Source organism: Balaenoptera borealis (assembly GCF_965194805.1).
Source record: "Balaenoptera borealis genome assembly, chromosome: 16".
NCBI lineage: Eukaryota > Metazoa > Chordata > Mammalia > Artiodactyla > Balaenopteridae > Balaenoptera > Balaenoptera borealis.
In genome coordinates, this window is record NC_138872.1 from 82,310,692 (window position 1) to 82,321,956 (window position 11,265).

Genomic DNA, 11,265 nt, shown 5'->3' on the forward strand with positions numbered 1-11,265 from the left:
CTCAGCAGTTGTGACACGCGGGCTCTAGAGCACAGGCTCAGTAGTTGCGGCGCACAGGCTTAGTTGCTCTGTGGCATGTGGGATCTTCCCGGACCAGGGCTGGAACCCACGTCCCCTGCATTGGCAGGCGGATTCTTAACCACCGTGCCACCAGGGAAGCCCTCCACTGACTTTCATCACAGGACATTTGAGTACAAGATGCACCCTAGAAAATCTCCTGAATTCCAGACATGTTCCCCCTCATTCCCATGGAGTAGTAGCAACTCAATTTCCCCTTGCTAGTCAGGATCAAACACAGCAATTAGTGTAGTAACTTCCTTTGCTTGTTGCTTCAGTGATATGAGGAGTCCAAAGTGGCAAGGTGGCAGTCTCAACTCTCAGTAAATGAAATCGTGTTGCCTGATGAAGGAATTCCTTTCTTTGTAATGAAGACCTCTAAACTAGCAGAGTCTAAATGTGTGAGAGCAAAACTTTGGTTTATAACGTCTGGTTATAAACGTTATAGTGGGAGGCTCACTCCCATTTCCACTTCTTGATTCCTGATCCCATGAACTGTTACGATAGGAGAAACAACACCATAAATTGATATAGAAATTTAGAGCATATAACACTTCCTGGAGGACATTGTCCCAGCAATGTGAGGTGTTGCCAACTAGCTGTTGCTGTAACTGAGTCTTCAGAAGTCTGTTCCACTGTTCTGTCAAGACAGTTGTTTCAGGATGCTGGATAATACGGTAAGACCAGTGGATTCCTTCAGCATGGGCCCACCCCTGCACTTTATTTGCCATGAAATGAGCTCCTTAGTCAGAAGTAATGCTTCATGGAGTACCATTATGGTGCATAGAGCATTGTGTGTGTCCATAGGTGGTAGTTTTGGCAGCAGCTCTGTGGGGAAGGGAGGCAAACCCTTACCCAGAGTGTCAACTCCAGTAAGAACAAAGTAATGTCCCTTCAATAATGGAAGTTATCCAGTATGATCAGTCTACCACCAAGTGTCTGTCCGATATCCCTATGGGATGATGTCATATCAGGGACTCAATGTTGGTCTCTGTTTTGGGCAGATTGGGCACTCAGTGGTGGCTGTACCTAGATTGGCCGTGGTGAGTACAAGTCCATGTTGTCGAGCCCATGTAGAGCCCACCATATACACAACATCACCTTCTTTAGATGAAGACCGGCCTTTGGTGTGGTTGGTGGTGGTTCATTTCGCTTGCCCCACGATCTCTTCTGTTCCACACTGTTGTACAGTGTTGTACAGTATCCACTTTTCATCACCTCTCACAATTTGTTTTAAAGACGGAACGTTTTCATTACGTTTCAGTAGAGAATCACATGCAGAAATATGGTCAAGAAGGTTTTTTTCGCCTAACTTATGTGGAACCCGAACATCAAAGCGATTAACATAACCAAGCTGGTGCAAATGATTTTCAGCGCTTGATTTGGACATTTTGAGCTTCGATTTGATTGCTACCATCTTCAACTGGTCTACCCAACCGTGGACCATCGTCCAGCGAGAAATCTCCAGCACAAAACTTTGCAAACCACTTTTGACATGTTCGATCAGTCACAGCACCTTCTCCATACACTGCACAAATCTTTTTTGTGTGTGTGTTTCAGTTGCGTTTTTTAACCTTTCTTGAAATAATAAAGCATAATATGCTGAAAATGTTGCTTTTTTTCTTCCATCTTCAATATTAAAATGGCCACACCAAAATTCACCAATTTTGATAAGTCTTTTTTTAAATGTACACTGATATGACACCTGTCACATACAATCTAACAAAATTGTTTTGAATGAAGTTAAAGACAACTAAGTGCTACTAGAGCCATCTTACAGAAAAACCAAATGAACCTTTTGGCCCACCCAATAATAGCCAAGATATGGAAACAATCTAAGTATCTATCTATGGATGAATAGATAAAGAAAATGTGGTATATATATACAATGGAATATTATCAGCCATAAAAAATAAGGAATTCTTGTCATTTGTGACAACGTGGATGGACAACGAGGGCATTATGCTAAGTGAAATTAGTCAGACAGAGAAAGACAAATATTCTACGCTATCACTTGTGTGTAGGACCAAAAAAACCCCTCAACTTTTAGGTACAGAGAACAGATTAGTGATTGCCGGAGTTGGGGCTGAGGGTGGGGGGAATGGGTGAAGGTGTTCAAAAGGTAAAAGCATCCAGTTGCAAGATAAATTAGTTTGAAGGATATAATGTACAGCATGGTGACTACAGTTAACAGTACTGAATTGTATATTTGAAAGTTGCCAAGGGAGTAGATCTTAAAAGTTTTTATAACAAGAAAAAAATTGTAACTATTTGAGGTGAATTGACTAAACTCATTTTGGTAATCATTTTGGAATACATACATCTTTCAAATCAGTGTGTTGTACACCTTGGACTAATACAATGTTATACATCATTTACATCTTAATAGTGAGGCAGGAGACAGATGGGCTCCAGGCTAGGCATTTACAACTGGCCTCTTGTTTACATTTCTTGGGGTGAGAAAAAGATGGGCTTCAGGCTGGACACTTAGAACTAGCCTCCTGTTTGCATTTCCTGAGACACGAGATAGGTAGGCTCCAGGTTAGATATTTACAAGCAGCCTCCTGTTTGCACTTCGACATAGAAATAACAACGGAAACAGGGTAAATAGCCAGACTTTGTCTCCTGAGGGCACTTTAATATAACAGTCATGGCAGGAACATAGAGGGGCTAAACCCTTTTGAGTAAAAGATCAAGACGTCATATATTTCCCTTCCTTGGGGCAAGGGAGACATTGCACAAGTGCAGAAAGGCTCCTTGGAGGTCAAAAAGGAGGGGGTACCACCCCATAATAGGTGATGTCAAGGCCCCCCCAGAGGGTGGGCTGTAATCCATCTTGGAAAAAAGTCGTGCACGCATGTTGGGGTGGATCCTAGGGTAGGGCAGGTGTGGAAAAAGAAACCAGATAATTGGCCAAAGGTAAACAAAGGCCCGGAAGAACTGCCCTATATAAATGAGTTAACCGCCTTTTTACTGGGCTTCTCCTCATTAGGGAGGACGCCCACACCCTTTCTCTCTGGGTGTGTATCTCTGCCTTGCGTTGGTCTTAACTAAACAAACTCTTTCTCTGTGTGCTCTCCGACTTGTGCTGTCTCTAATAATAGACTTTGTACCTGTTTTTATAGTTTTTGCCTCCTTGAGAAATGCATTTTTCAGTGGGGGGGCAAGGGCCAGGGAAAATTTGCTTCAGCCTCTAGCCCTTGCTAGTCTAGTGGCTAGGATTCCTGGTTTTCATCCAGGCTACCCAGGTTCAATTCCTGGGCGGAGAACTAAGATCTCCCTTCAAGCCAGCGCTCACTGCTGTCTCTCTGAGATCAATAGCAGTAGGAAAAATGAATCTCACCCTTTAATAAAAACAAACAAACAAAAACCACGATGAGATACCACCTCATGCTATTGAGATTGCTATTATTAAACAGCAGAGAAGGGCAAGTGTTGGTAAGGATGTGGAGAAATTGGAACGTGTGTGCACTCTTGATGGGAACGTAAAATGCTGCAGCCACTCTAGCAAACAGTTTGGTGGTTCCTCAAAAAAAAAAAAAAAAAAAAAAAAAAGGAATTACAGCAATTCCATTTCTGGGTATATGCCCAAAAGAACTGAAAGCAGGATCTCAAAGAGGTATTTGTATGCCCTTGTTCATAGCAGCATAATTCACAAGAGCCCAAAAGTGGAAGCAACTCAAGTGCCCATTGATGAAGGAATGGATTAGCAAAATGTGGTAAATACACATACAATGGAATATTATTCATCCTTGAAAAGGAAGGAAATTTTGACACATGCTACAACATGGATGAACCTTGAGGACATTATTCTAAGTGAAATAAGCCAGTCATGAAAACACACATACTGTATGACTCTACTTCTCTGAGGTACCTAGAGCAGTCAAATTCATAGAGAAAGAACCTAGAATGATGAATGCCAGGGGGTGGGGAATTGTTTCATGGGTGTAGAGGTTTAGTTTGAGAAGACCAAAAGTGTTCTGGAGATTTGTTGCACACAACGCCAAGGTACTTAAACACTACTGAAACTATACACTTAAAAATGGTTAAGATGGTAAATTTTATGTTATGGGTATTTTATCACAATTTTAAAAATTTATGTAAAAAACTTAGGTTGGGTTGAATACAGGCCACTCTCATCATTAACGAGATATTCATTTGGATTAACAAAAAGGTATGATCCAAAGACCTACCACAAACATAGATTTTAATGGAATAAAAAAACATTAGAAGTTTTCCCACTAAAGCCAAGACACAAAACTACAATTACTGCTACGATTAAGCATTATATTAAAGAATCTTGCCTATACACTAGGAAAGAAATGTTATCCTGAGCAGAAAGAAACCTTACAGTATTTTTCATACTTTAGAAGACCAAAAGAATCAATTTACAGTTAACAGGAGCAAACAAGTAAGCTCAAGAAATGTACAAGAAACAATACATTACTTAACAACCCAAATAACCAGTCAGAAACTATAATAAAACGTTAATAAATAAACTGAAAATGCTAAGATAAATAGAGATAACGCACATTCCTGAGTGGGAAACTTTTAATTGCAAAGAGGTCAGTCCTTCTTCAAATTAATCTTTGAATTCAAAATGATTCCAATCCAAATCTCTTACTGTGTATTATGGAATTTGCCAAGACCATTCAAAAAGTCAAAGAGAAAACTGTAAGAATAAACAGAAAATAACAGAAAAACAGCAATAACGAAGAACAGGTATTATCAACTGTCAGAACATACCATGAAATCCAGAAAGTTAAAACAGCATGGTATTAATTCAGAGAAAGAATCAATGAAAGAATAGTGAGTGCAGAACACAGATTTATATCTAGGAATTTAGTTTATAATAACCAGGGCATTGCAAATCAAGGAGGAAATGATGTTAGAACATTTAGGTACTCATGGCAGGGTGTGAGGCGTGAACTCTTCAAAGTATTGCTTAATTTAAAGCTTTCTAAATGTTTTATGAAATCCATGAAGTAAAGCCTTAAATATTTATTTTTACCCAGAGTTTGTTTTACCCCTTAATCTTGGCAGGGTATTCCTATCTTGCTTAAGGAGAATATTATAGCACTTGGAGGCAAAGATGCATCCTAGTAACCCAGCACTGGAAGCCAAGAAGGAAAAGATCTCCACAGCCACCATGACCTTCCCCTTGGTGCTATTATACACAAGGAGGAAGGTGATCCAGACACCGCAGAACACCAACACGCTGAATGTCAGGAACTTGGCTTCACTGAAAGTGGCAGGCAGGCTTCTGGCCAGGAAGGCCAAGGTGAAGCTCGAGAGGGCCAAGGAGCCCAAGTATCCTAAGGAAAGTTAGAACATGACAACGGAGCCCTTACTGCACACAATGATTAGGAGGGTACGCTCTGAATGTGTATCCATGTCAACGGAAGGGGGAGAGGTTCCCAACCAGACAGCACAGAGGGTCACTTGAATCAATGAGCAGATGGGAATGATCAAATTGGGTGCCCCTGAAAGCAACCACTGCCTCATCTTTCTCCCTGGGGTTGTGACCTTGAAAGCCAGGACTACAGTGATGGTTTTAGCCAAAATGGTGGAAATAGCCCTAGTGAACACGACTCCAAATGTCATCTGTTGGAGGATGCAGGTGGCAGTGTTGGGATGGCCAATGAAGAGGAAAGAGCAGGGGAAGCACAGGATGAGGGAGATGAGCAGGGTGCAGCTGAGAGCCCGGTTATTAGCTTTGACTATGGAGGTGTCCCTATACTTCACAGAGACGCCAAGAACTACAGCTGTGAGGACAGACAGACAAAGGGCAGTGCAGGCAAGGACCATCCCCAGAGGATCTTCATAGGACAAGAAGGTCACAGCCTTTGAGAGGCAATGATCTCGATCACTATTTGGGTACTGATGGTCTGGACACTTCATACACTGCTTTGCATCCAGCAAGAAAAGCAAGGTGCCATTACCTTGGGTTCAGTGATTCTCTTGAGCTCCCCAAATATTTACATGTGGTCAAATTTCTATAATTCGACACCAAATAAAGGAACATTACAGAGTGAAGAATTCTGAGTTAATGCTGTCTAGTGTTTCTTAGTATATCAAGGACCAAGGAACCTAACATCACCTCTTTTTTTTAATCTTACATATGCAAAGGAACATGTTCTTTCATATAAACAAAAATTACACCCAACTATTTGACTTAGATATGGGCAGAGTAGGACATATCCTGGATTCATTCACTCAAAAACAAACGTTTATTGATAACCTGCAGTGACCTAGAGAATATCCCAACTGTTGCACATATAGAGAGGACCAAGGCATAAACACTCACTTAAGAAGCTACAAATTTACATTATTTCTGTTATCCACATCATTGCAAGCCTATGTCCTGTTCATTATCACTTTCACTCTGTTGTTCCAATTTGAATAACTTGTATTTTAACAGAATAATGAGTCTCCCTGTCTTCTGTCTTGAATCCCTCTCATCTCTCATCCATTCAGTCACAGGTATTATTGTTTCTATTATTTAAATCCTTTCATACTACTTCTTGATTCAAATGCCACAATTATTCTCATGTTCTTCTAGATCAGTGATTCTCAGACATTAGCATGCATTAGAATCATATGCGGAGCTTGTTAAAGCAGTTTGCTGGTCCCTCACCAGAGTTGCTGATTGGGAAACTCAGAATTTACATTTCTAACACGTTCTCCAGCGATGCTGATGCCGTTGGTGTATGTACTACACTTTGAGAATCACTGTTCTAGATTGAGTCCAAACTCCCAACCACGCAAAAAGCTCTGTTATTATCTACATTCTACCTACTTCTCCTGCAACACCTTTTTTTTTTTTTGAGACTGTGGAGTAGGGAGGCTAAAGAAACCAATTCTAATGTGTACCTGTGACACTCCAGGCAATTTGTTTCATATAATATCTCCCCTTCAATTTTCACAGAATCTCGGGAGGTAGGTAGATAGAAGCAACCACTTTGCAGAAGAAAACTGTTGAGGCTTAAAGAGCTGAAGTAACTACCTGAGATCTTGGAGATAGGTAGAGCAGGGCTAGATGTAGACTCGTGACCAGGGGGCTGAATTAGGGTGAGCCAAATAGGACACCCACCGGGGCAAAATTCAAGCAGGACTCTGTTTCAGGTGCGAACCCTGCCCCTGCAAGACCCCGAGTGCCTCATTAATGTTTGTACCTCCTGCACCTCACTTACCTTACCGTAGTCTGGGCCCTAATCACGTTTGTCTGATTCCAAAGCCTGTGATCTTTCCCTTATACACCTTTTGCTAGTTTTCATGTTCATTACAACAGTTTCTCTTAAAAAGCTGTCATTCTCTTAGAATTACAGGGTTTAGAGAAATTTCTGTATTTTGATATTTATCTCAATATGAATTTCTCAAGATTTAATTTCATAAATTTATCATCGAAAAGAAAACCATAGGCCAATCTCATTTATAAAATGCTAATAAATTTTAAATAAAGCCTTAGAAAAGATTTATCAAGTACATTAATTAAATAGCACACCACAGCCAACCGGGGCTAAAATTTTTAAATGTTTTCTAACAAAAGAACTTGAAAGAACATTAGAGTCAGGCAGACCTGAGTTCACAATAGTCCAAATATTGGCAAGAATTTTTTACTGAATTATAATAAACAAAAGCAAACCATAAAATTTATGAAGCTTTCCTCTTTAAAAAAATTATGGTACCATTAAATTGAGTGAAAATTACCTGTTTCCTGAAGGTTTAGTGGAATCTTCAGCTCAACTGATCAGAACCTGGTGCCCTGTTGGGTGAGCAGCCCTTTGAGATCCTTCATTACTATCAAAACCTTGAAAGAAATCTACCTTCAGTTCTCAGAATGCTCCTTTGTCCTCATACCCGTGTGTCTCACACTTGCGTTCTCTTCTTCCTGGGGCATCATTTCCTCCCTTCTCCACGTAACTAACTATAAACACCTGTCTCTAGATTGCGCTTGAATCATCTCACCTGAGTAGCATCCCTTGCCTGTGTCAGGATTATCGACTCCATATTTCCCCAACAAATAATTTTAGAATACTTTTGTATCAGACTTGTGCACTTGCAGTTCATTACTACATATTTTAAATGCGTACCTACATTTTGGAATATTTTTCTGCCATAGAGTTAATACGGTTATTATTTGTCCATAGGAAAGCTACTGCACTTTTGTGTACTTATTTAGAGACTGGACTTACCCAATTGTGGCAAAATGATCATTTTTGTCTTGTTTTTAAACAAGAGTGCTTTAACGACGGTGAAGAAAGAGTAGTTTTAAATAACCTTCAATATCTTAAATGGGGTTTTCACCCTAATCACTCTCTTATATAATTATTTTCTTGGAATTGGTTTTTCTTACAAATGAAATTTGGAATGATTTTTGCCTGATTTCAAAATGAGGGTTCTGGCATTGTTATTTAAAATTTCTTTAAGCCTACTAATTATTTCTGAGTAGATTAGGATGTTTCCAAATTCCAAATTTGTATTCTGTAAAATAAAGAGATGTTATATAGACAGGAAGGGGGATCTATTACACAGGAAAGAGGAAGGTCATTGAGTAAAGCAGATAGAAGTAAGAGGAGTTAATTAGTGAATTCAGGAGAAATTATACTTTACAGCCTGATTTGTGGATACAGGGAGAGAAAACTGGCAGAACTTTGCAGTGTTCGGTGTACTTTTGATTCCAAATGTGTGCGAAGCCCAGAACATAGTAAAAATCGGATCAAGCAAAGCAAAGGGCTCTTTTTCAGGGCACAGGATCCACTGCAAGCTGCTCTGGCAATGACCCCCCAACTGATGACAATGAGCTTCTAATGAAAAAAACGTGCAAATAAAGCCAACACTAATTCGAAGGGAGCTAGTCAGCAGCCAAGTTTGCAAAGGGTTCATGCTGAAGAAGAGGTTGAGTTTCCCTAAAAGGATTCATTTGAGCTTGTGTGCTCCTGAGAGCTCCTGGGTGCACACCTGACCTAACAGTCAATTACCCGAGAAGTAAGTCATATCCATGGCATTTTCTATTTTACACTGTCATCACTGCTTGTAAGCAAACTTCAAGAGGCACGGAGTAGGGGCATGAGGAATTCTGCTCTTGAGGTATTCTACATCAATTTGCCAGAACTGAGCAAGCTAGACCACCTACTGCTTTTATAACTTTCCATGCTTTCACCATTGGCCCGAGGGTGAGCCCAGTCAGGGGGTGTAAAGAAGTCAAGGTTGGTTCTTTCATTTAATCAAGATATATACCTCTCCAAAAGTTTGCATTTCGATGATATAATTACCATGCAGTTCTTCTTAAGGTTATCCCGAGATATACTGTACATTGCTACTATCCGAACAGAATACTTTATCATTTCATCTACTTGATTATTTTTATAAAAAAGAAAAATCATGTATTTTTATATATGTATCTTGAATCAGGAGATTTTACATGAAAGTTTTAGCAATTACACTGTTTCAGTTGATTCTTTGGAGTAGTTTTGGTACAAAAGGATGTACTTTAATCTCTTGTATTTTCCTTTTCTATAAATATGACCCCTTTTGTTCCATGCATTGTTGTGCTGCTCAGAACTTCAATGCTAAATAACAGGAAGGAAAGTGACCAATTTATGTTGTCCACAAATTTAATTGGTGGGGGGTGTTTTCCCTCTCTCATCATTTAATTAGCTTGTCTGTTGGCAAATCCAAAATACTAACTATGGTGTGAAAAGTCTCCAGTGCAAGACTGTTGTCACTTCCCATCATGGGGTCCCACCATCCCACGCTATACTTGCTGTTTTTCAGCCACATTAGACTTTTTTTTTTCAGGTCCCTGAAGAGTGGGAAAAATGTGCCACTTATTTCTGACAAGGAATTCTTCCTCCCTTTATGTAGTTGATACAATCCTTTTCAACTTTCAGAAGTCAGTAATAAAATCTGCACGCTTTGTGGAAAATTCTCTGCCCTCCCAAAGTAATGTTAGATCCTCCCCCACATCTTTGTATAGTGGCCATGGTCCATGTGGTCAGCTCTCAGGTTCATCTCCTCTCCTTGCCTCTGAACTAGCAGAGCACAGGCATGATTGAACAAAGAGGGGTACCGGAATTTATCCTCAGCACAATATACAATACAGGCTCACAGCAGCAATACAGGATGTTTTTTCATTTGTGAAATCACACAAATTATTTCTGAGCACTTATTTGTGTTATGAATGGTGCTAGGTACGTGAGAAAGGAAGCGGAATAAGATACAACCTTCAGTGTGGTCAGGGTTTGGTTGAGAGTAACATATACAATAAAACCAAGATACTCATAATACTGTGTATTAAGTTTCCTGGTAGAAACAAACATAGGTCCTTCTGGGATGGTCCTTAAAAATATTTTCTTGAGAAGATAATGCTAAGGGTCAAAAAGATGAGTAGGGGGCTTCCCTGGTGGCGCAGTGGTTGAGAATCCGCCTGCCAATGCAGGGGACACGGGTTCGAGCCCTGGTCCGGGAAGATCCCACATGCCGTGGAGCAACTGGGCCCGTGAGCCGCAGCTACTGAGCCTGCGCGTCTGGAGCCTGTGCTCCGCAACAAGAGAGGCCGCGATAATGAGAGGCCCGCGCACCGCGATGAAGAGTGGCCCCCGCTCGCCGCAACTGGAGAAAGCCCTCGCACAGAAACGAAGACCCAACACAGCCATAAATAAATAAATAAATAAATAAATAAATAATAAAAAGAAACGTCAATCTTTAAAAAAAAAAAAAATGAGTAGGAATAAACCAAAGAGAAGAGTATCCTTTCATAGGGATATTAATTCATATCCCTTTCATAGGGATTGTTAACTTTAATAGTTAAATTGCTGAGTAAATGAGGGAACTAGAAGATTTCAGTTGTATTCTAGATCCTTTGCTTTGGGGGGACAAATAAGAATGTAAATGAAAGGGTGGGAAGGAAATTCTTCCTGATCGGTGCCTGTGTGATTGGAAATCTCCTTGTCTGGGCAGTGCATGCAGTCAAAGCAGCAGGCAGCCTGTCCCCACTGGGGAGCTTTCCTCCATCCAGGGCCACCGCTTTTGCTGCACACAGAGCGAGGAGTCTCGAGAAATCAGAGGAAAGACTTGTTGAAACCTGCACATGTGATCTAGTCCTGTGTAACCAGAGTGTTTCAGGGACAACCAACAAGTTTTATTTTGAAAAAGGAACCCATTCACTGACTGGATTGGATGCTCTTCTCTACTGCATGACACTAA

General features: G+C 40.5%; 1 protein-coding gene across 1 annotated transcript; it reads right to left on the reverse strand.

Moving 5' to 3' along the window:
* Positions 1-1,401: 1,401 nt before the first annotated feature.
* On the reverse strand, positions 1,402-10,893 carry LOC309613885 (vomeronasal type-2 receptor 116-like). The gene is given in 2 exon segments (XM_082361397.1): positions 1,402-5,382; positions 5,386-10,893. Coding segments are annotated over 2 exon segments (891 nt in total). The 5' UTR covers positions 5,959-10,893; the 3' UTR covers positions 1,402-5,064.
* Between the last annotated feature and the right edge of the window lie 372 nt (positions 10,894-11,265).